The 24,620-nt window shown below is 44.2% G+C and overlaps 1 protein-coding gene across 1 annotated transcript in view; it reads left to right on the top strand.

The window, feature by feature from the left end:
• The window catches only part of RYR3 (ryanodine receptor 3), a 477,803-nt gene that overhangs the window by 433,540 nt on the left and 19,643 nt on the right, over positions 1–24,620 (top strand). The window contains 18 exon segments of the mRNA XM_074327936.1: positions 2,731–2,827; positions 4,465–4,571; positions 4,971–5,022; positions 6,010–6,066; positions 6,981–7,080; positions 7,231–7,310; positions 8,783–8,859; positions 11,003–11,076; positions 11,325–11,342; positions 11,767–11,847; positions 12,280–12,368; positions 13,670–13,798; positions 15,742–15,846; positions 17,598–17,679; positions 18,336–19,666; positions 21,573–21,631; positions 22,306–22,477; positions 23,431–23,517. Of these exon segments, the coding sequence (XP_074184037.1) occupies positions 2,731–2,827; positions 4,465–4,571; positions 4,971–5,022; positions 6,010–6,066; positions 6,981–7,080; positions 7,231–7,310; positions 8,783–8,859; positions 11,003–11,076; positions 11,325–11,342; positions 11,767–11,847; positions 12,280–12,368; positions 13,670–13,798; positions 15,742–15,846; positions 17,598–17,679; positions 18,336–19,666; positions 21,573–21,631; positions 22,306–22,477; positions 23,431–23,517 (2,797 nt within the window).

The following is a 24,620-nucleotide window of genomic DNA, read 5'->3' on the forward strand; positions in this document are numbered from 1 at the left end:
ACTGAAAGCAGATGAGATTCCCTAGTGCCCCATTCCTGCCTCAGCTCACTGGTTTGCACTGTGATGTCAGCTACATAAGCATAAGGAAATTCTCTGGTTTCACCTGTGTGGGATTCTTTGAGAATGTAAAGGTGCCCTGGAAAAAGGGAACTGTTTTCTAAAATACTTTACCCTAAATTCCATCAACAGCTCAAACAATATTTCTCTGTTCAGGTACTTGGATGGCACCAAAATTACCCTCAGCAGGTACAGAAATGTAACTTGAGAATCCTTTAGCACAGTGTATTTGCCTTCAAGGTAAAGAAAGGGCACTGTCCCAAGAGGCTCGTCATGGGCATGAGACCTTTGTAGGGCTGTTTGGTCCATACTCTGAAGTCAAAAATATGTGAAGGCTTTTCTGGAATGTGTGTGAACACACGTGCTGTGTCATCATAGGGCAGAGTATCAGTGCAGACTGGGCCAGCATTGACCCCTGGGACTGACTCAATGTCATCGGTGATGTGACAGCATTCCCATCCTCAGACGATTGCAGAGGTCAGATCCGCAATCCACAAACAAAGCTGGTGACTGAGTATCAGCCTCTGCGTCATCAGCTTTCAAGTCAATTCGGTCAGGAAAAATAAACCGACTGGGACAAGTACATTCTGAACCACTGCAAATAAATGTGGGTTTGTAGAGGGTTTTTGTTTTGTTTTTGTTTTTGTTTTTTGGAATATCAGATAAAGGACTATTCCTGTGCTTGACATTTTGCTTTCATCAAATTGTGCATCTTGGCCATCATTTGTCCAGAGTATCCTGTAACCCTGTCGTGAGCCGACTCACTAACTGAGATTTCCTAGTGAAGATCTTTGAAGATGGTGGAGAATCAAGGCCTCTGAGACACATACCTGCTTCTACAGGTTTCTCGAGAAAACAGAGGAGTGTCTTTGGAAGGGGATCAGGCACCACAGAATCAAGCAGAATTCATTAATAAAAAGCTGAAAAGTTAAATCAAGCTGTTGTGGGCATGAAGGTTGCCGAAGTCAAAAAAAAAAAGCGAAACTGGAAAAAAAAAAAAGCAAAATTCATAGCCTGGTAGAAAAAGCAAAAATGCATAGATAGGATTTCTGTCTGTTTTCCAGAAGTGGTGAAACATCAGAAGGCATTCACTTTCCCCTGGTAGATTTATGCCTGATGTTTTGCTAATTTGGCTTCCAGAAGGGCTCGGCTCTACGCACATGTCTCCAGGACCAGCTAGGCAGACTGCATCTCTCAAAAACAAGCTTTTTTTTTTTTTCTAAATCCACTGAAAATGTTAATACCATCCTTTCATATTTCGGTTGTTCCTTCAGCAGTTCACCCGTGTGGGTAAATCCTCAGTCCAGGAATTCACTATGCCCTTGATGAAACGTGGCCACTCACATCCCTAACCCTGCTGTTTTGGGGGCTTGCCCTGGACTGCTCCCTAGCATGGAGGACTGTAAGGAAATTTCATAACTCCAAAACAAAAACGATCTAAGGAGCTGATGGCAGAGGCCACACCTCTCCTCCATCTTGTGATGACCTAAACTGCATGGAGTCTTCCAAACTAAAGGGCTAGAGGGATTTATTTTATGATGCAGAAACTGTTTCTCTGATGTTGGTTTTTAAAAGAAAACCTGTATGCTTTTCTCCAGACACAAAATTAGCAATTTCTTCCTGAGCACCTTTCAACGGGTTTGGCTGGAAAAGGTTAATGAAAAAACTCAGTATGACAGGCTTATACCCATTTTAATGGTAATGTAACCTGTGGAGAGACCTGCTCATTCTCTGCACATTCCTCCTTTCTTGACCATGATTTAACATTACCATAAAAACACAGATTTGTACAATTTTTTGAAATGACTCTGATTGGTCAGATTTTGAAGAAAGATGGCAAGGGCTATCTATATTCTTCCTGAAACCATGACCAGGTCTTGATTGCTGTGGTCTTGACCTTCATCTTTCTTTTCTCTGCTTCCCTCCTCACTCCTCTCCTCACATTTGATAACCAATTAACTGCTATTTCAGTGGCTAATACTCCCCAAAATCAATGCTTATAGGGAGTGAGTGGCCTATGCCAGTTACTCAGTATTCCCAGAGAGCAGGGCCACAGCTAGAATCCAGGACACACACAGGTGTTATGCTAATGAGTGCCACTCACCCAAGCTTTGCCTTCTGAAGTAGAAGCTGGAGCACCTTGTAGGTGTGGTCCCTTGGAGGCCCCTATAAAGAAGCCACACTTTGCTCTTTTCAGTTTATCTGAGACTAACCCACTCACCATTAGCAGGATTTTCCAGGGTACCTTAACCCAGTCTCCAGCAGCCGGAGAGGTGATTGGCCAAAAGGAAAAACCAAGTACCATATTAAGCAAATACTTCTGGACTGTTCCTTGGCCGAGTGAATTATTTCACGTTAGAGAGGAAATGTGATAAAGACCCTGTAAGACCAGAGTAGGTTCCCTTCTAACCACTGTTACCTTCCGCTACAGGTCTTCCACTAACCACTGGTAGTTCACTCAGAAGGTGTTCCAGACATTCAGGAAGCACCATGGTAGAGGGTTCTGGTTTCTTTGAAACAAATGCTTCCCTTTGAAATGAAGCCTCCCCTGACCAATCAGAAGATGAGAATTGTACAAAAGTCTGTCCTGCTTACTAACCGTTAATCGCCCAGACTAAAAAATAAGATGTCCCATGGATCCCTCTTGACCTCACTCTCACCCCTTCCGCTCAGGCACCGCTCTATTAACCTCTTCCTCCATGGCTATCAGAGATTTTGGATAGAAACAGAGGAATATTCCTTTGAAGAGAAACTAGTACAGGATTTGGCTGTAAGTACTGACTCAACTGGGAGCAGATATGGGTGTGAATGAGTTTGATTTTTGTATTCCTGTGTGTGCATTTATAACAGTTAAAGATTCACAAAGAATCGAGCTTATAAGTTTGAAAGGAACTAACGGTATAAAGTATCAGGGGAAGCCCTGCGAATGGTCCTAAGAGCCAGAGGATGAATTTCACTTGGAGGCGCTAGTACTCTTATCATCCTCATCATCATCATTAACAGCTAACACTTCTTGGGACACACAGCCATGCCGTGGAAAGTTCATGCTGAGTTAAGTTTTGAGCACCATTGGTTGCAGGAGGCCACCCGCTCTAGCTGAGGCCCTGCATTTCTAGCCAGTAAGTCTGCTTTGGGGAAGGCACATTAAAATCTCCTTCCTGTATCTCACATTTCTGTATTTGGCCCTTGAGAAAACTTGTCATGTGCCCTGTCTCTAACAGACTGCATGCTCGAAACTACTTAAAATGGCACCACAGTGCCTCACTCCTCCTGGTTCAGAAAGAAAAGAAAGCCTCCTTTCCTGTGGCCAACAACACATGGTTGTTTTTGGTTTTTTCTTTCTTATTCTCTCTCTCTCTCTCTCTCTCTCTCTCTCTCTCTCTCTCTCACTGTCTTTTATCCCTTACTGTTTTGATTAGTCTCGCCCTGTGTTTCTCATATTCACTCTTCCCTATATTTGTTTCTTTTTCTATCTTTCCCTTTCTCCCCGTTTCTTTTCCTCTATCCATCTTTTTTCCTTTAGTCCTTTCTCCCCCATTTTTATTCCATTTGTCTTTATACCCTCCATTCTTTTCATATATTCCTGTGAGCGACAAAGACATTTCGTTGGTTTTTCCCAGTCTCTTGATGAGTGTGAAGTTGACAGTGAGCATCCTTGCAGCCCTCCCCTTCTTCTGAACCATTCACACAACCTATGCAGTTCTCACCTGTTGACTGAATATAGTGTACCCTGCTGGCTGTACTAGAAAACTCACTGTTACCTCTCACATCAGATGCTATTTGCCTTTCTGCAAAAGGAGATAGAGAAAAGATTCAATAAGAGGAGAAGCTGCAAGGCTGGCAGCTCCCGGATGGCATCTTGCAGGAACAAGAGTTTTTAAATCAGGAGTGGGGTTAGGAAAGAGAAATGTTTAGCTAGGTGGAGTCTAAAATAGTATCAGCCCCCAAGTGGCCCCAGTATTGTGTCACTCTTGCCCCACCCCAAGTTCCAGCCCCCTTCTCCAAGAGACATTTCAGGTGTTGGCCGAGAGATCCGGGTTCTCGGGTCACTCTCCAGGGCGTCCCTCCTGAACTCGGGTGCCCAGAGCTTGCATGAGACTTCTGCTGATGGGGGGCTGGAGCTCCTCAGGCTTTGGCTTTTCCTTTCATTTTATTTTAACCCCAAATGGGAATGTTTCTTTGATTGGCTGAAAATATATATATGTATATATCTCTACACATTTATATCCCCAAACTTGCATCCTTAGGGCTTCTGTCCTGAAATAAATACACGACATAGTGGTTTCTCTCTGTGCTTTTAGTCTGATGCTCTCCCTGCTTTGCGCTTTACCTTCTCTCTGTTCGCATGCAGTTGTGCGGCACATGTGGAAATCCGTACCTAAAACCTCTCTGCATTGGTTTGTGTAGAAACCCCCCAAGGTGGAAGAGGAGGAGGAGGAGGAGACGGAAAAGCAACCAGACCCGCTTCACCAGATCATTCTCCATTTCAGCCGCAATGCGCTCACGGAGAGGAGGTCAGCACCATCGGGGCCCCCTGCTTTTCCCAGGCCCCAGGCACGGTCGCCCCCACGTCTCTCTCTCACTGAGGGCAATGTCTGGAGACAGGGTGCCACCTCTGAGCTGCCTTCTTGCTGGCCACCCAGGAACATCCAGGGGCACTCCATGGGCAGCCGCCCTCGCCTCGTCAGGCCAGACACTGCGTCTGTAGATCAAGCAGCCTGAAACCTTCAGCCCTGGATTCTGAGTGAAGCCAGTGCTGGTGCAGACTTTCAGAATGGTGTCTAAGAACCGGGATGGGAGAAGGAAGCTCTTATTACCTCACTAGTACCTGTAATTTAAGATTGCGGTGGCTCTTAGTCTCTCCCGCTGGGTCCTGAAGGTAGCCCGCTAAATATTTTCTCCATTCTTTCCAGCAAATTGGAAGATGACCCTCTGTACACCTCCTATTCCAGCATGATGGCCAAGGTACATCCAGGTTTTCTGCCCGTTATCTCAGCCTTTGTCTTCCCTTAGACCTCTTCGGACACACAGAAACTGTCATGTTGAGCAACAGGCCTGGGATTCATGCATGACGTGGGCTCCCGGCAGGGCACAGTTCATGTGCCATATGAGTGACATTAGTAAACCACTCTACCCTCCTCTAAGAAAACCTCGAGGTTTTGCAGGATCATTGGTTGCTAGTGGCCAGCTTCACGTGGCCGTTCTAAGCCAGCGAAAGGGCTTAGGCCCACAGATGGCCCTTGCGCTTCCACTCAATTTTCAGATCATGTCCAATAGCTCAAACACAAGTGTAGGTGAAGGAAGTTCAGTACATTTGGAAGGAGGCTTAGAAACTAGAGGGAGGTCCTAGTGTTCTGGAAGAGGGAGAGTGACCAGAAATGTTGTTTCTGTGTCACGTAGAAGGATGGTGGCCTCTGGAATGCTGAGTGCTTAAGGGGACTGCTCCTTCTTAAGTGGGTAAACGTCATGTCAGGCGGGAAAGGGAATACATTAGGGTACAGGGGCACCTGTTCCTTTACCAGGTACACCACAGGGTCATGATGGGAAAGGGGCACTTGGGGACTCATATCCCCAAATGTCTCTGGTCTTCTTGCCAAGCTGATTCTTGTTTAGAAAGGGACAGCTCCCTGAACTCCTATCTCTCAATTTCCAGCAGAACTTTATTAGGTCAAAGAGTTCAGGCCTGTGCTCGAACCAGATAAGTCCCTGTGACTGTGAGCTCGGTGTTCCCGTTTCTCGTTTCCAAACCCCTTGGTAGCTGCAAAGGTGGCACTTAGAGTAGAATGCTACCCTGCAGTGGCCAAAGTGTTCTTGGTTTCACAAAGTGCTGAGGTCCCTAGGTGCCTGTGCATTGCATCCCATCCCCTGCCCTGGCCCCGTACAGTCTTGTTTATTAAGTTCACCTTTAAGTGGATTGTCTGTCTCGTCCTTTCCCTGCACCATGGAACCCAGAGTTGTCAGAGTGGGGAAGACGACGAAGAAGAGGAAGACAAGGAAAAAACATTTGAAGTAAGTTTTCAGAAAGATTGAAGACAGGGCCACCCTCCAAAGCCAACCACGTGTAGGACCTTCACTGGTGGTTGCTGACGTGAGACATGTGGTTCTGCCATGTGTATCTGGTGGCAGACACACATGTCTGGCTGGGTGAAACACACCCTTACCCGTGGTTCTGTTGTCTGCCTGACAATGGAAGCAGGCAGCCAGTCAGTCAGCAAACCACCCCATTGTGTTTGTTCTTCTGGGAAAGTTTCTACATCTACCAAGTATGATAGTAACAGGGGCCATAGAATGGCAAATTCAGACACTCCAAAATGACACTGCAAGGCCATGGAGACACAGGGTGGTTTTTGCACTACTATTCTGCAAATGTGATAATAGCTATTTTTATTCTGAGGCAGTGCAGGTCATTCAATCTCCCAAGATAAAACTATGAGTTGATTTGTACTCTTGTACTGATCAAGTATGCCACAGTAGAAGTAAAGGACTATCCTTACAGTTCTGGAAAGCCTTGACATTCTAGTATCCCATATCCGGCAGAGTCCCTGTTAACTGTGGTCTGAGAAGTCTGGAAGTCTAGGGTGTTCTCTAGCTTCAGACAGACAGACTCCTGTTGACTCCTCAGCAGGTTTCCTTGTGTGACAGAACATTGGAAAGAAACACCTTTGAACCTGGGATCACTTCCTATCATTACAGTATAAAAGGGGAATGGAGTCTCAGTACAAAAAGTGGAAAATTCCTCATCAAACTATGAGTGCATTATGGGCAGCCACTTTTGGAAAGCTGGGTAGTGTCAGAAAATAAACTTCAGAGATCTGCTTTATGTGTGTTGCCTTCCTTCGGCAAGTAAAGATGATCTCTCTCAACGTACCTCACCACCGTGAATTCCCTGAGCATCGACATCTTTTCCTGTGTGTTTTTTCCAGGAGAAAGAAATGGAAAAGCAGAAAACCCTCTATCAGCAAGCTCGGCTGCATGAGCGTGGAGCCGCAGAGATGGTCCTTCAGATGATAAGCGCCAGCAAAGGTGGGTTCCGTGGTTTCTGAACAGGCCCCTGTAACTACCACACAGATGTCACACTGCAACCTGAAGTCATTATGACAGAGTCCTGCTAAAGCCCAGGTGTGATTTACCCTCTGTTTCCTTGGTGATTCAATCGAATCTTCACCACGGCAGGTGAGATGAGCCCCATGGTGGTGGAGACTCTGAAGCTGGGGATCGCCATCCTGAATGGAGGCAACGCGGGTGTGCAACAGGTAATAGGGGCTCACGGGAGGTGGTGCAGACTTCCGGGGTATTCCCACTTGACATCTGTCACACTTTTGGGAAGAGGTGTGGACTCTGCTGCAGAGGGGGCCACTCAGAATCACCTTGACTGGTGTTTGTCCTTCGTGGCCAATTATATCAGAGTAGCTGGGAGCACAGATAAAACCAGGCTGGGCGTCGACAGACAAATGTGTACTTAATCAAGAGGGTTTACCCAGGGTTTGAAGAGGAAAACATTTCATTTTTTTCATCATTAAATGATTTTTTTTGCATAAATATGCTGTAGAGGAAGTTTTCTAAGCCTTAAATTTTTATTTCAACCTTTTCACTTAAGTAGCTGCCTTATTGTAACAAAGAGCCTGATCCGGGAAGATTCATAATCCCACACACCTATTATTTGTGCATTCATTTGTTCACTCATTTCTTCATTCACCACTGTTTAGTGATTGCTGACTATGCGTACGGCCAGGCTCTGTTCTGGCGGTGGAGAGCATAGCAGTGAGTAATGCAAATAAAACCCCTGCCATCATGCATTAAATGAGACAGCACACAGAAGCATAGAGCGGAGTGCCTGGCACATGGAATTCATGCAACAATCTGAGTCGGAACTGGCTGCAGCAGACAGGAAAATACCGGTGTTTCCTGGGCACTCTGGGCTCTAGCTAAAAGCATCTGTGTGCACAGGAAAGTGACATTTCATAGACTCTTGGCATTTGTGAGGGTCATATCCCAGGGCCTATGAGAATCTCCAAATTCTTAACTACCATAATGAATATAATTTTTCCCAGTCTTTGATTCATCCCAAACAAATTTCTCATTAAGTACTACTATTTTCTAAGACACCCCTCACTTTCTGTTCTCTTCTACCACGACACCATCAGTTGATTTTCTTGCAGGGCCTTTTTTTTTTTTTTTTTTTTTTGACAGACAGAATTTTTATTATGCCAGGCAAAGTTCCTGCCTTCCCAGTAACAGAGAACAGAGGAAACAAAGTCTGACTGTGAAAGAGATACTGAGCTCTCAGCAAGGCTCGTTACTGGCTGAGCTCCTGTTCAGTGTGTCAAACTCATGACATGAGCTGTTCAGATTATACCTCAGCAACTAGATTGTGCTCTGGGCGCTTGTTCCCAGATAGGAGCGACGTCAAACACTAAATGTATGAATATCAAAGATCTACCATACTGCCCTAACAGAAATACCCATGGGCCTTTGTTAAATAAAATATCCACCCTAAATGATTCTGGTTCTGTAAGTAGAGGGTGGGGCTCAGACACATGGCAGGTTTAAGTCCACAAGTGGGTCACAGGGTCACCTGCTTACCCAAGGTCACAGCCCACAGCCCTGGATCGGACTCAGCGTGCCTACATGGCTAGGACTTGCCGCTTCTCCATTACAATAGGAGGGTTGGTGCTTGTGGCGTAGTGTCCAATGCTTTTCCTTTTCAAATGTGTCTCCTTTGCAGAAAATGTTAGATTACCTAAAGGAGAAAAAGGATGCTGGATTCTTTCAAAGCCTTTCTGGTCTTATGCAGTCTTGCAGGTAAATAAGGGAAAACCACCCACGGCATTGTTTAAAACTCTTCGGTATTCAAGGGACACGGAAATGGGATGGGGAGGGCTACAGAATAAACTGGCTTATCATGGAAGTATTGAGAAAGCAAAGAGGCTAGGTGTGGTCCTTCCAGCCTTCGAGATGATACTCAAATAGTGTTCAGAGGGGAACATGTGATCTCTGTTAGAGACACACACACACACACACACACACACACACACACACACACACACAACACACACACCCGTTTGGCCTTGTAATTGCCCTCACTTCCTTTGTTATTGTGTTGTTATCCTCAGAACTCTGAGTTTCTCCTAAACATATATGCTCATAAAAGTCAAACCAGAAAAGAATTAAAAAGAATAGGAGACTTCACTGGGACTCAAGGCTACGTTTTCATTAGACCCCGTAGGCACTTTCTTCATCTTTATCCTAACTAGTCTTTGAGCCTGAAGAGGTATTTTGGTGGGTACATATTTTGACACATCCATTTTGACAGCGCTACATCCTAACATGGGAACGTTTTCACATAGCCTAAAAAACAAAGCATTAAACTTTTCATTCATATTACTAGGTTGGGAAAGCCTCCCCTGGTGGCTGAACCCTCTGACAAACGAGCAATATGGAACCAAAAGTCAAAAGGTTACCATACTTGCTCATTTAAGAAATGAGCTAGAAATCTTTCTAAGAAAAGTGTCAAATGATTCTCTAAGATCCACATGTATTTTGAACAGTCTGCAACTCATTCTGAAAGAAATCAAAGTTATAATTATCTAGCGCATGTGAAATTCATTTATAATGGAGGGATAGGTGACATAACCTTAGAGGCCAACTGAGTTCTAACAAGTTTTAAGACATTTTAATGGGTTGTTGTTGTTGTTTTTTTGCTGATTATAAAAATAATACATATTTGTAAAATATTTATGCACTGGAGAAAATAAAACATTTGAAATGGGTGTTTTGAATGGAGAAACGGATTGTCTCTTGAATCAGAGGTGCTGCTTCAAAGAAGCTATGTCCAGAAGTCCTATTTCCATAGTATCCTCCCTTGACAGCAAAACCAAAATGGAAGGATAGTTTTATGTTATTGAAGAAACCCTTTTTACAGCAGAATCTGGGAAGAACCAACAAGATGGCAACAGGAATTTTCAGTTTTCTTATTAAAATTCATCTAAATTATAGAGCGTTTGTGACTCCTAAAAGGGGGAAAGAAGTGCTGGATTTTTCCCTAATGTCTTTCCTATCTGACGGTCATTCCCTTTGCCCAATGGTAAAAGGAAGGCAGGGGTTTGCAGAATCTTAATGGATTCAACCAAAAGCTTCCCTAAGAGCAATATTCTTATGAGACCTATGTTCTTATATTCTGTGAAACCTTCCAACTGGGGAAGGAATTAGAGTCTGTTAGAGAAGTAGAATGAGCCCCAACTGGAAATAAAATCATACAGTGTCCTCATTACTAAGTTTTGTGGTTGTACTGGGGGCTCCTGACTAAGTAGGATTTGATGGTAGCTGTGACTGAGAAGGTTGAGGAAAGTGGGGACAAAAATGAACGCCAACTTGTCATAGGTTCAGGCACACCTAGGGACACCATTGCCTCTAGAAAGATTAATCTCACCTCCTGAATGATCCAGGAATCCTAAGGTACGGCCCTTCAAATTCTGGAAGTTTGTAGCTCTCACCATCAGTATTTATCCTAAGCACTAAAAGCAACAATTCCTTGTGATTCTCAGAGAAAGTCGGCAAATGTGGGAGGTAAACATTACTTAGTGTAGTTTAAAGCAAACTTGCCCTTGAAAAGTCTTAGGAACAAATTATTCCTTCTTTATTTAGGAAGCCTTTCTAAATCTTCGTCCATAAGCAAGGACTCAAACTGGACAAACAATGGTAGTCACCATAAGTATTTCTGATCCTCCCCGTGTGTGACAAGGTCTGTGAGCTCCTGGTATCCTTGGGCCTCAATGCCTGGCACAAACCCAGGGAACCGCTGGACTCTCAAACACACTGTGATGTATTAGTGCATTTATGATAATACAAGGACAGGATATTCTTAGTCAATAGGTACATTGACGTTGGAAATCCATTTGCTCAGTGTGTGTAGCCCTCACCCTTGCTTTCTTTTGTCTATTACAAGTGTCCTTGATTTGAATGCATTTGAGAGGCAGAATAAAGCTGAAGGCCTGGGGATGGTTACCGAGGAAGGAACACGTAAGTAACTAATGAATGTGAAGGCCACTCTCTCCCTGATTATAGTCTTAACTATTTCTGGTTAGAGCCCCTGTTTACTTCTTACTCTGCAAGGACTTGCTCCATTTCAGCAAAATATTTTCATCAGTAGCTTTGATAAAGCCAGCGTCCAGTCTGGATGTGTTCATAGCGCCAGCCTTAGCTAAAGACAGTTTATCATAGTGTTTATGGTTTTCTTACTTTGTATTCTGTTTTTCTCTTATCACCAGTCATTGTTCGTGAGCGTGGTAAGTTTGAGTTTCTGGCCTGAGTTCCTACCATGTGTGCATCTGAAGGGACCCAATTTAATTGCCTCGACTCCAACACATTTTAGGCTTGGTGGCTGCATGTCAAGTTTAACTCAGCAGTTTGATGCTTAATTAAAGAAGAGTCTTCCATTCATAGAGCATGGATTATGGACTGTGAAACATTACTGCCACTAGGCTGGTTGTTTTCCTTACAGTTACATCTGGGGCTGAATATTTTAGCTTTGTTGGTCATTATGTCCTGCAGCCTCAGTTCTGAGTTAATCGGGTTTATCAGCATTCATCCAAAGTTCCCCTTCCAAGCCATTCTGGGACAGCTCCGTTAGTGTTTTTGCATTCGTTTGCATGGGCAAGCATTCCAGGTTAGGAAGCAAACAGATGCTCACCAGTGTTCTCTGTTTTCAAGGTGAAAAAGTACTACAGAATGACGAGTTTACACGAGATCTCTTTAGATTCCTACAGTTACTTTGTGAAGGACATAACAGTGGTAAGTGGAACAGATTGATTTATCATTCAGGTGCAAAACTGTGATTCAGTTCAGGCTGCCACATTCAGTACAACCAAGTTCTAACTCAAGGACAACAGTTCATTCATTCTCAAGAAGAAGCCCTATGCAAAGTGACCTTCAACCCAAGGCTAATGTTATTTAGTACCACCAAAGCTATACTGCTTCCAGAATCTTCACATGGTGAAACGAAGCACCCAACCCTTTCTGTCAAGTCCCTCGGTCCAGTTTCTGTTGACACTGGGAAGGGAGGGCTCAGGGCAGCGGTCTGTCCTGCAGGAGACACCAGGACCCAAACAGGGTGCCCTTGTAGGGCTTTGCACATAGTGCACGTCTTCTGAGTTTAGCCGGGAGAGCGTGACTGGCTCACTAGGCATGACGGCACAGGATCTGACCCAGCCCTGGTGTTGTCAGACTTTCAGAACTTCCTGCGGACTCAGATGGGCAACACCACCACCGTGAATGTCATCATCAGCACCGTGGACTACCTTCTGCGTCTTCAGGTGTGTGGGCCCTGAATGGTGGCACGTCTCAAAGGTACTTCCAAAAGCTGAAAACAGTCAGTTTCACAGGGGCCGGAAGGGCCCAGGATACAGTCAAGCCCCGGTAGGGGAGGTATTGTAATCTGTGCACACACACTTATGGGAAGTCAAATGCAGTAAGTCCTGAGTTAATGTCAGTAGGTTCTGTGACTGCAAGTAAATCGATGTGTAATGAAACCAATTTTACCATACGCTAATTGATATAAGCAAGAGCTAAGGTCTTAGGACATCTCATCAATGTTATAAGCAAACAACATCAAACAAAACAAAGTTATTTGAGGATCTACTGTACCAAAACAGTGTTTTAGATGTTTGAAGACTGAAGTGGGGAGAGTGGTTAAATGCCACATCATCTAATATAAATGCTGGTTTACTTTCCCCAGTGAAAACCTAGCCGCAATGCCCCACGGCTATAAAACAACCTGGGAGTGAGAACAGATTATTCACTAGGAGAAAGAGTCCCAGAAAGTGGTGGGAATAAAACAAGTCTACAAATTCTTAGTGTTGAGAAGTCACTTGCTTTAATTGTTTGAAGGAAAATACAAATAATATCAAGAAAATGAGAGAGGACTATCAAGAAAACATCAAACATGAGAGAGGATCCTCTTTTCTCTTTGCTGATTCTTCATCCTGGTTCTACCACTTACCAGCTTGGGACCTGGGACAATCAATCTGTTTAACCTCCCTGTGTTCCAGTTTTCTCATCTATAAAATGGGTAGGACCCGTCTCATAGGGTTGGCAGTAAAGATTGAGAGGTTTAATATGTGTAATGTGCTCAGAACAATGTCTGGCGCTTACAGTGTTACTATTACGTTGTTGCTGTTATGATGATTATTTGGTTGACGATCATAATTATCTTTAATGTCCCTTTTTCATTGTGAATAAATTGTCCTATATCGTAGTCACCGAGGCCCCGCTGAACGCTGTCCTCTCGCCTATCTGTTCTTGCCTGCGGAGGGATATCTGTACTTCAAAGATGCTAGGGACCCACTAGCTCTGCTTCCTCACAGAGTCCTGGGAAGGGAGGGCTCAGGGCAGCGTTCTGTCCTGCAGGAGACACCAGGACCCAAACAGGGTGCCCTTGTAGGGCTTTGCACATAGTGTATGTCTTCTGAGTTTAGCCGGGAGAGCGTGACTGGCTCACTAGGCATGGCAAAGAGGTCATGGAGACGTAGGACTCTCTTGTATTCTTCCCTAACATTGAGTTTAACTACACAGACCGAAGCCTGAGAAATACTAAATTCTACTTGTTTGTCCTTAGGAATCAATCAGTGATTTCTACTGGTATTATTCAGGGAAGGACATCATTGATGAATCTGGACAGCACAATTTCTCCAAAGCTCTGGTGGTCACCAAGCAGATTTTCAATTCTCTTACAGAATACATCCAGGTATGTGCAACAGAGTACGTGCTTGAAAACAAAGAGAACCTGTTGACACTCCCATATTCTAAATTCCTTAGAGAATATTTGGATGCACTTGTGGACTGTGCCTCCAGCCCTATTGCTGACAATATTTCTTATCTGTAAATAGGAACCAATAGTACCTACACTCCGTGAGAAGCTATGGTTTATGGTCCCCCACTGTGACCTGTTCATAGCGTTATCACACTTTATTTTCATTTCTCTAGTTACGTTTTGCTTTCCCCCCCAGACTGAAATTTTTCTGCAGATGGAAAGCTTCTTATTCAATTTAAAATCCTTCATTTCTAGCACAATGTCTAGCACATCATAGGCGTTCAATAAGAGTGGAGAGAGGAGTACAGAAATGACTAATAGAATGAAGGAATAAAGGGATAAATTATGTTACTTTGAGCCCTGACATGAAAAACAATTCATGAGATCCTACTAATATGTCAGAAATTAACTCTATGGAAAAGATAACTCCAGAAGCTCATAAACTATGTGCAATGGCGGTTAAATCTACAAGTGAATTTTAGGTCGAATGTCAGGATCTTAGAACATTCTTTTTCCGTTCACAGCATTCTCTGTTCATTGCCTACAGTGGTCCAGCTACCATGAAAAGGAATAGAGGATGTATTCAGGCATAATTTGCTATAAAATCAGTAGCCATGTCACAGTTACGTTATATAAATTTTTTAAAGACCCATATGGTGAACCAGCTGGCACACTAAGATCTTATATTCTTATTAGAATAAACACAAAACTAAGACTATTAACTTGAAAAGGAGGTTTTAAGGGATAGATTGATCCAAGGAGTCTAAGAACATGGGGAGATAAACCTAGGAACAGGTCATCGGAAGTGTCACAGAATGTGAAATACCTGGGAAGGTCATTGAACAGCTTTGACAAGCATCTGATTTGCTCTCTGCAGAACCCATCCTAATCTTCAGAATTTCCCATGGAGCACTTTAACCAAAAAGTAAAAGAGCTTATTTTAGGTGAATGTGAGTTTCTTTCAACAATGGTTTTGTTCCAAACGGAATCTGGAGTTTTCTAGGAATCAGACAGCAAATGTACACGAACAGTGGTTTTTAAACAGGCTTGTGTGATTTAGCCACTGTCTGTCCTGCTCTCCTCTTCCCTGGGAATCCTGCCAATCCTCTTCTAGGACTGGAGATAGCATCCGTGTTCTTTTCTGAAACTCCTTATCAAAGAGTGATTGGGGGCCTGATTAAAGGGTAGACACATGCACTGTAATGAAGTGTTTAGGATAAGAAATACTGGTTCAGTAATGATCTTCGAAAACAGGCACGGTTATTTACATGGAAAATGCAAACTGGTAATTGTCATCCCTCTGTGTCTGGCTTTCAGAAAACATAGAGATCATATTATACCTGACGTTCAGGTTAATGATAAGAAAATTCTAAAAGCAGTTGAACACTAGGAATATTATTCAGAGTTTCTTTACTTGAGTAGATAGCCATGTGGTCATAGCATTTTACATGTAGCTTTGCCGGGTAATAGTGGGTTTTCACATTGGGCTCCATGGAACGCTTGAGTTCCTCAGAACCCCTCGTAGCCACGGTGTGGATGAGAGTGGGTAGGGGTGCCCTTCACCTCTGTTTCAACCAGAGCATTTCATTCTTTAAATGATGTTCTTCGGTGTCAGATTTGATTTGAAAAGTACAGTCTGAGGCTGAATGAAAAATCTCTGGAAATCACCAGCCTGTGAAATTCCGAGTGGCTTTTGCTAGACATAGGGTCCTCTGATGAGGGAGGGGGTAATATCTTGGGAAATATTGAACACAAAGTATGTGGCTTTTGGAAGGAGCTATCTGTTCACGTAAGCTGGTGTCAAATGCCCTTCCTAGGGCACGTTTCAGAGCAGTTGGGGATGTGTAAGTGAAATAAGGACGTCCACCTCTCCACAGGGTCCCTGCATTGGGAACCAGCAGAGCCTGGCTCACAGCAGGCTGTGGGACGCAGTGGTCGGCTTCCTCCACGTGTTTGCTAACATGCAGATGAAACTCTCGCAGGTACTGTGGCCTGTTCCCAATGAGCCGTTGGTGTGAAATGCTAAGTCACTCCCCACTCCTTGGTATTCCCATTGTGGATATGGCTGTCTGAAGAAATGACTGGAAAAACCATGCAGATTAGGTCTCATTTTTACAACCATGGGTCTAAATGGGAGACAGAAATGAATGCCCCCAGACAGGCTTTTGCATGGATGCAGCTACCTTCCTCGTGTCCTACCAACCTACCCTTTTCATAATTGCCTCAACATTTGCTTTTTATAATGCTAATCCCTTTTGCTGCCTTGTCAGTGCTTTGTCAGTTTATAACAATCTACCCAGCCCTGTTTGATCTGTCAAGTGTCTGCCTATCGCTTTAATTTACGAATCCTTTCTCTCGTACCTTCGCTTCCCCTTCCCTCCCCATCTCTGCCCTTCCTTCTCACTCCCCATCTCTCTGGCAAGATGAATCAGAATCGCTCAGAGCATTTATTATGAACAAATAAATGTAGTGTATGTAGTAGTTGATTGCCTCTCTCCATGGCAACACGTGAGGGAGAGCTTCAGGATGTCTCAGGCTGATTAGAATAACATTTGCAGCATTAATTTAAATAATGTGTACCTAAAATTTTCAAGGCTGTCACATCTGCCTCCTCTCCTCTGGAATGTGCTATTTAACCCTTTCATTTTTCCCCTTTTGACTCTGGCCTTATGGGAGGAGAGAGTTCTTGGGAGGGCTGCTAATTGGGGGCAATACGTCAGCTGGCTGACTCTTGTGTCAGCCCAGCCTGGGCAGTCGTGTGGTGTAGAGGCTCCAGAGATGAGAGCCTGGTCCCGCCACCTCCTCACGGGTGACTTTCAGGAAGTCATTTCCCTTTTCTGGTTTTTTGTTTCATCATCTGTGAAATATTGGGACTCAGAATAGATGATCTCTGAGGTCTCTTCCAGCTTTAATATTCTATACTTCTACTTTGTGTATAGCTATGACACACACCAAAGGTGGGTGAAACCCCTCTGAAATGTAAAGGGTTAGACAAACAACTATGTCTTTGTGAGGGAATCTGTAAAAGAAGTGTGGTCCAGATGCATTTTGTAATCCATCTTCAGATTGCCCACCTCGGATCTTCCAAGGATTGTCTGCCTTCTGTGACGTAGGGTCTAAATACAGTGCTAACTTGGCAATGCCCTGTCTGCAAGGCTGAAATTAAAACCAAACAGACTAGTATCAAAACCACCCAGAGGTATAGCCTCAATTTTATACCATTTTCAGGGACCAGTGGCACCCAGATCACCACCAGCTAGAATCAGGAGAACCTAAATTAATCCAGAACCTAAATTAATCCATTAGAAAAAAAAGGAGAACCCACTTGGTGATTATAATCTTGATACCTTAATTGGATTGCAATAATATTCCCCAAAAGCTCACTTGTATTGCTCTGGTATAAAAGATAACATAAGCTATTAGTGATACCTATAGGCTCTTTGGTGGATTGGGTTGTTCAGTAGTTTTGGACAACAAGTGTTATATCTGCCACATTGTGCTAATAAAAAGGAAAAATGTAAAGGAGAGCTGTTGGCCGAACCCTGCTACAGTGAGCCTCCCAATGCTGCAAACAGCGGATGGTACGACGTCCACATTCGCAGTGAGAAGGGAGCTCATTCCCAAGATGATGCAGCCTTCACCTAACCTTTCCAGAGCAGGCTCTTCTTGCTCACTGCCCTGTACATCGCGAAGGGATCAGATAGCTCAGGGGTATCTCCTGTTTCTGTTCTAGGATTCCAGTCAGATCGAGCTGCTGAAGGAACTCTTGGATCTCCTTCAGGACATGGTGGTGATGCTTCTGTCCCTCCTGGAAGGTTGGGCTATTTGGTATAACTAGGCATTCACACAACTGTAATTGGTCCGAGCACTAACCGTACTAACCACACAGATTATCCTTCTGGCAGGTCATTGGTGATGCCATATGACATTGGTTAGAAAGCCAAATTTTCAGCAACAAAAAAATGAGTGAGGGGCACATGGTCTGATGGACAAAGCCTGAAACCAACTCATTTTATGTCAATAGGAAAGCCAGAATGAACTGGGGAAAACCTCCAAGCTTTGCTCTTCCCTATCCTCTCCCTCTCCCCATTGCTTTTCAGTACATCTGGCTGCCAGTGTGTATGCCAGCCATCTAGTTGGGCACCCTCCTAGGTCTAAGGGGATAAAAGGAGTACCACTTATCCCTACACGTCCCCAATAATCTGATAACAAAACCACTTCCCAGGCCCCAGGCTAGATAAAAGGCACTGGTGTAGCCGTCTCCTTCTTCCCTTTGTTTCTTTCCCCCTTGGCTCGTAGTGGTGTAGTCTTTATGGCCTGCTGCTCCCTCCTGCCCATTTCCAAATCATCACAGTCAGGAAAGAGCTGACTGATTTGGCATATAAGTCTTCTAAAAATAGCTACCTGACCAGTAACACAATGGCTTGGGTTTATTGATGTATTTATATGTCTTTTTGAACCTGCCTCACAGGGAATGTGGTAAATGGAACTATTGGCAAGCAGATGGTTGACACACTGGTAGAGTCATCTACCAATGTAGAAATGATCTTGAAATTCTTTGACATGTTCTTGAAACTTAAAGACTTAACCAGCTCAGACACCTTCAAAGAATATGACCCAGATGGTAAAGGGATTATCTCCAAAAAAGAATTCCAGAAGGCCATGGAAGGGCAAAAACAGTACACACAGTCAGAGATTGACTTTCTCCTTTCGTGTGCAGAAGCTGATGAGAATGACATGTTTAACTACATTGATTTTGTAGACCGGTTCCATGAGCCGGCCAAGGACATAGGGTTTAACGTGGCAGTGTTACTGACAAATCTCTCCGAGCATATGCCTAATGATTCTCGCCTTAAGTGTCTGTTGGACCCAGCAGAAAGCGTGCTAAATTACTTCGAACCATACCTAGGTCGCATTGAGATTATGGGTGGGGCCAAGAAAATTGAGCGTGTTTATTTTGAGATCAGTGAATCCAGTCGAACCCAATGGGAAAAGCCCCAAGTGAAGGAATCTAAGCGACAGTTCATCTTTGATGTTGTCAATGAAGGTGGGGAGCAAGAAAAAATGGAACTGTTTGTGAACTTCTGTGAGGACACCATCTTTGAAATGCAGTTAGCGTCTCAGATCTCTGAGTCTGACTCAACCGACAGGCCAGAAGAGGAGGAGGAGGAAGATGAAGATTCTTCTTACACGTTGGAAATTGAGGGTGAAGAGGAGGGTAATAAGTCTTTTGAGTCTGCCTCTGCGTTTGCCATGGCCTGTGCCTCAGTGAAGAGAAATGTTGCCAACTTTCTAAAGAGGGCGACTCTGAAGAACCTCAGGAAGCAATACAGGAAGGTGAAAAAGATGACTGTGAAGGAGCTGGTGAAGGTGTTACTCTCTTTCTTCTGGATGTTGTTCGTGGGGCTATTCCAATTGTTCTTCACCATCTTGGGAGGAATTTTTCAGATCCTCTGGAGCACGGTGTTTGGAGGGGGCCTGGTAGAAGGAGCAAAGAACATCAGGGTGACCAAAATCCTGGGGGACATGCCTGACCCAACCCAATTTGGTATCCATGATGATGCTATGGAGGCTGAGAGGGCAGAAGTGACTGAGCCAGGTGTCACCACTGAACTAGTGCACTTCATAAAGGGTGAGAAGGGAGATGCAGATATTATGTCAGATCTTTTTGGATTCCACGCAAAGAAAGAAGGTGGCTTAAAGCATGGGCCCGAAGTGGGTTTGGGTGACCTCTCGGAGATTATTGGCAAGGATGAACCCCCTACACTAGAGAGTACTGTACGGAAGAAAAGGAAAGCACAGGTAAGCAGAATTTGTTTCCGTCATCTTTTTTTATGCCCAGAAAAAAACTTGTCATTAGATCTTGCAATCAGTACTGACACCAATTCCCTAAGAGCCAACAGTGTATTAGACACCAGCTCTCCTATGATTACCCTGATCTTTTAATTCCAGCTTTGCCATGTCTGGAGAGAATGAGACTTAAATGGTTGTCTGTATGTAACTGCTGCGTGGTCTTTGGTTTACATTGTAGAGTTCAACCATGATGGTCTGTGATGCTCACCTTGCTTCCCCACTTTTGTTATAAGGTTAGTTCTCGTGGTAGACAAGTTCATTGAGTGAGCTGAAAGCATCGAAAACCAGGTATAGCGTAGGAGACTTTCCTTGTGAGACAATACTTCTACAGTGTCCCCAAAGGTCCAGATGATACCCTATGATTTTGCACAGCGTCCCAGTGAGTTTTATTGTGCTTGGGATATTTTCATTCTTGTGATGCACCCACTATGAAATTTGGACTTTGAGTCAGTCAACTACATTAAGGGAATGAGATAACAGTAATTTAGAGCCCTTTGGTTGTGGTTGTTGGTCAGCCCTCGGTGTTTTCCTCTCTTGCAGCATCCAACTCATAGCATCATTCTAGCATTAAAGAGAGTATGGAGAGAAGTGCCAAGAGATCAGAGCCCAAAGAAAACTTTTGTTCATTCATTACATTAATGTGTATTGACTAGTTAATATGTGCTAGTCACTGATTTGGGCTCTGAGAATACAGTGGTGAATGAGAAATGTGTTGTTCCTGTAATTTAGTGGAAAAGATAGACATTGGCTAAGTCAGTATAAGTGTGAAGAATGTTAGGAGGGAAAAATGCCAAGTGCTAAGGCAATGTACAGGAGAGAACTCTCACGTGGTTTGGAGAGTCAGGAAAGGAAGCATCAGAATCATAGGCATTCTTACAATATTAATTGATTTACTCTGTTTTGCTCCCTGATGTAGGGTATGGACAGAGTTTGACAAATAATAGGGACTCATTCAAGGCCTGCTACAAGCCAGGCTGTGTTCCTAGGATATGGGAATACATTGGTTAACAGGAGAGACACTTTGCTTTAACAGAACTTAACTTCTAATGGAAGAAGACAAAAAATACATAAGATAATTACCACTTATGACAAATAAGTGAACAAGGACATGTGTTACAGAGTGAATGTGGGCCCCACCGTATATAAGGTGGTCCAGGAGGCCTCTGAAAAGGTGTCATCTGAACCAAGTCCTGAAGGATGGCAGACACGTGGAAAGCCAGGGCTGTCATTCTCCAGGCAGAGGATGGGGCTAGTGTGAAGGTCCTGGTGCAGGGGAGGATTTGGAAGTTCCCAAGAAAGGAAATGAGGTCCAAGTGTTGAGGTGTAGGAATTACCAAATCAAGTGGTACAAGAGGAGAAGGGAGTGAAAGGCCATGATCATGTAGGCTTTGTAGACCTTGGTAAGGAGCCTGAATTGAATTCCAAGTGCAGCGGTCATCAGCCAGAGGGACTGGGGTGGTGGTAAGAGGACTGAAGATGAGGCAGGTGTCCTGTCTGATGGGAGCAGGTTCTGGATTGGACCAGGTACGATCCGTGTCCCATCTCTCCCTGACCCTTGGGGCAGCAGGACCACTGCCAAGGGCCCTGAGTGTCCTAGCACAAGTTTTCTCTCTGAGTTGAATCATAACGGGGCAGTGAGGTTTTCAAGTTAGAAATCTGTGTCTTGGCGTCTCTCCAGAGTGGCTTGATATGTAGCAGGACACTTAACGTCCCATGATCCTGAGAAAAGCAGAAGCATGAAGAGAGAAAGCCATTGGGATTTCTGACCAAGGAGATGAAAATGGCCAACAATGTGGCCCATCACCATGAACTCACTGATTTGAGGAAAACTTGACTGACTGTTATTTTTGTCTAGGCAGCAGAGATGAAAGCAGCTCATGAATCAGAAGGAAAAGTAGAACCTGAGAAGGCGGAGTAAGTTCTTGGTAGCTTTGTGTACTCAGAATCCTACAGTAGGCAGTTCTTGAGGGCACCCACTATTCTATTGCTATGGTAAATTAAAAACTTGATTTCTATTAATACAAGAAATAGATACTGTGCAAGCCCTGGATATATTTCCTTTAACACCAGCTGTCTAATAAACACATTCTATTAAACTTGTTAACTTTATATCCCCACTAGTAGGTCAGAATTTCACTCTCTGGTCAAACAAATTATCAAACACCCACATTTCACAGCTGCATATGTTGTTGATGATGATATTCAATACCTATTACATGCTGGGCCTTGTGCTAATACAATATCTCATTTAATTTCTACCACAAACTTAGAAGAACGGTGCTATTGCTAATTCGAATGAAGTCTTAAAAAATAAAGGACAACTTTTCTGAAGGGAAAACATTGTCCAGCTGAAGTTTAGAAGAAGACTACAAACTTATTTATTAACTGATGTACACCTATGACCGTGGCCATCAAAGTGGACACCACTCCTTAAATACAAAGTTGACATCCAGGCGCTGTGGGGTGATAAAGACCTGAGGGTCCCGCCCCTGGGGGAGGAATTACAAGATTTCCCTTTAATTCAGTCTCCCTCTCTGGACCAGGCCTCCCTCTGCCCTCCGTGCTGAGTGGGTTTCTTGTTCCTGCAGCGTGGAAGATGGAGAGAAGGAGGATAGAGCCAGAGAAGAAGAGCAAGCCAAGGCCCTGTGGGCGGAAGTGACCAAAAAGAAGAAGCAACGGCGTGGCCAGAAAGTTGAGAAGCCCGAAGCCTTCACAGCCAATTTCTTTAAAGGGCTGGAAATCTATCAGACCAAGTTACTGGTAAGTACTTCATCCTGGCCCCGGGCAGACCTCAGCAAAGTGGCCACTGATTTTGTTTCACCATGTGGTTAGCTAAGCTTCCTCACATTCTCATTCTTCCTTTTCCTCTCCTGGTTTATCTGCCTGTTCCTATTGTGTTGGAGGAAAAGAAAAAGAGCATCACCTGGAAAAGGCCACACGCTCCAGCTCTCTGACCTGTGCTCTCTCCAAGAGAGTGGGAACTCCTCTTTCTAGCTGGTCCTGTCTGTTATGTGGGGACTTAGCCGATCCCAGTCCAAAGTTCAGAAGTAGTGGATCATTTGGCATGCAGAACGAATATGCCTGTGTGAGGTTATGTTCTCACACTAGTCCTCTAAGGCTTTGTCACCCACATGTAATGAGCCCTCAGCACCGCTTGTGATGATGTGTCTCTGACAAACTGCCCACTGAGATACCGGTGCTGATGGCCCAGACATCACCTTCCCGAGCACCACTGCTGAGAGCCCCCTACACAGAGAGATTGAGAGCTTTCTCCAAGAGCTCCCATTCCTGGCCTCAAGTGCTGACTTTTCCAGGAAAATGGCAGTGAGGATGGGAATGGTGCTCCCTGAGAGGGGAGAGGCAGAGGTTCTGGGGCTGTGACTTACAAAGGGACATGGACTCTGGGCCACACAGGCTGGCTGCATGCAGGGTGGGATCTGCAGGGATCTTTTGTGAGCCTAGATCACTCAGAATTTCCAAATAGACTACTTTCTGCGTGGAGTCACACACACACACACACACCACCACCGCTACCACCATTTCTGGTTCCTCCCCAAAATGAGTCACAGGAAGGCCAGGATTATCCTAGAAGAGGTTACCAAAGAGTGGGAACTAGTCCTGTGTGAACTTCTAAGCAGAAGAGATCTATGTGAGAGAGGGAAGTTCTTGCCCTTGCAAAGCTCTTCCACTTCTGTCTGTCCTTTCCTTTTCAGCACTACCTGGCCAGGAATTTCTACAACCTGAGGTTCCTTGCTCTGTTTGTAGCCTTCGCTATCAACTTCATCCTGCTCTTTTACAAGGTGATACTTCAGACATTATTTGCTAAATATACTATATACTTAAAAAAAGATTTATAATAGAAATTAGAGCAAAAATTCTGGTATCTAAAGAAATTTCTAAGAAGCTGGCTTCTGAAAAGGACACTGTCTTTAGCAATGGGAAGAATAGACCTCTTGCAAGGCAAGCCAACTGAGGCACAATTTCAATAGTTCAGGCTTGTTCTATTCCTGACTTAATAAATTCTACAAATATTTGTTGGGCACCTACTATGTTCTAGACCCTATATGAGGAACTGTAAGGTATTCCAAAATGTGTAATAAATACAGTTCTTTCCTTGAGGAATAACAGAGGGTCATCATAGTTGGCCCATATGTTAGAATGATTACTAAGGAAGAATTAACAGGAGTTGGTTTCTGGATATGGGAAAAGAGACTAATCAAGATAAAGATTTTGAGCATTGGTAAGTGGGTCTTGTATACTGTAGACACACGTGGAATGAAGGAATGATAGGTCCTGGATTCTTGACATAGACTTTAGTCTCTCTGGCCTCCCTCCCTTCCTATTTAAAACCAGCAATCTGATTTGTATAAAGCATGCTTTTACCCACATCAAACTTCCCCTCGATGAACCAATGGCTCTTGCCTGTAGAAGAAACACAGAAGTCTGCAGGAGGGTGTGACAAGACTTGGTTTTGCACATGTTGAAGTTGAAGTGAGTGCCGGCAGCATCCAGGTGGAGATACCCAGCAGAGAGGGAGAGCTGCAGATGAAAGCCTCCCAGGTGTAGACTTGGGAGTCACCCATGTGAGAATGGCAGTTGAAGCCATGAAGGTTAATGGCATCTCAGAAAGGAAAATGTTCGGTGCGTGCGTGAACCTGTGCGTGTGCACATTTGTGCCCTAACCTCCTCCCAGGCCACGGCATTTCAGAAATGACCTCCTGAGGCACAGAGCTCATAGCACATGGAGTATAACTTCCCTAATTTTTAATTTTTTTTGCTTTTTCTCAAGAGCTAGGTTTTGTCTCTTAAAATTTTTGTTTCCAATTACTAGAGATACTGGGGGCTCCTAGGAATAAGTTACCCACAAAGCCTCATTCACTCAGCAAGTGACGCTGAGTCACCA

This window comes from Rhinolophus sinicus, linkage group LG03 (genome assembly GCF_036562045.2).
Source record: "Rhinolophus sinicus isolate RSC01 linkage group LG03, ASM3656204v1, whole genome shotgun sequence".
NCBI classification, from domain to species: domain Eukaryota; kingdom Metazoa; phylum Chordata; class Mammalia; order Chiroptera; family Rhinolophidae; genus Rhinolophus; species Rhinolophus sinicus.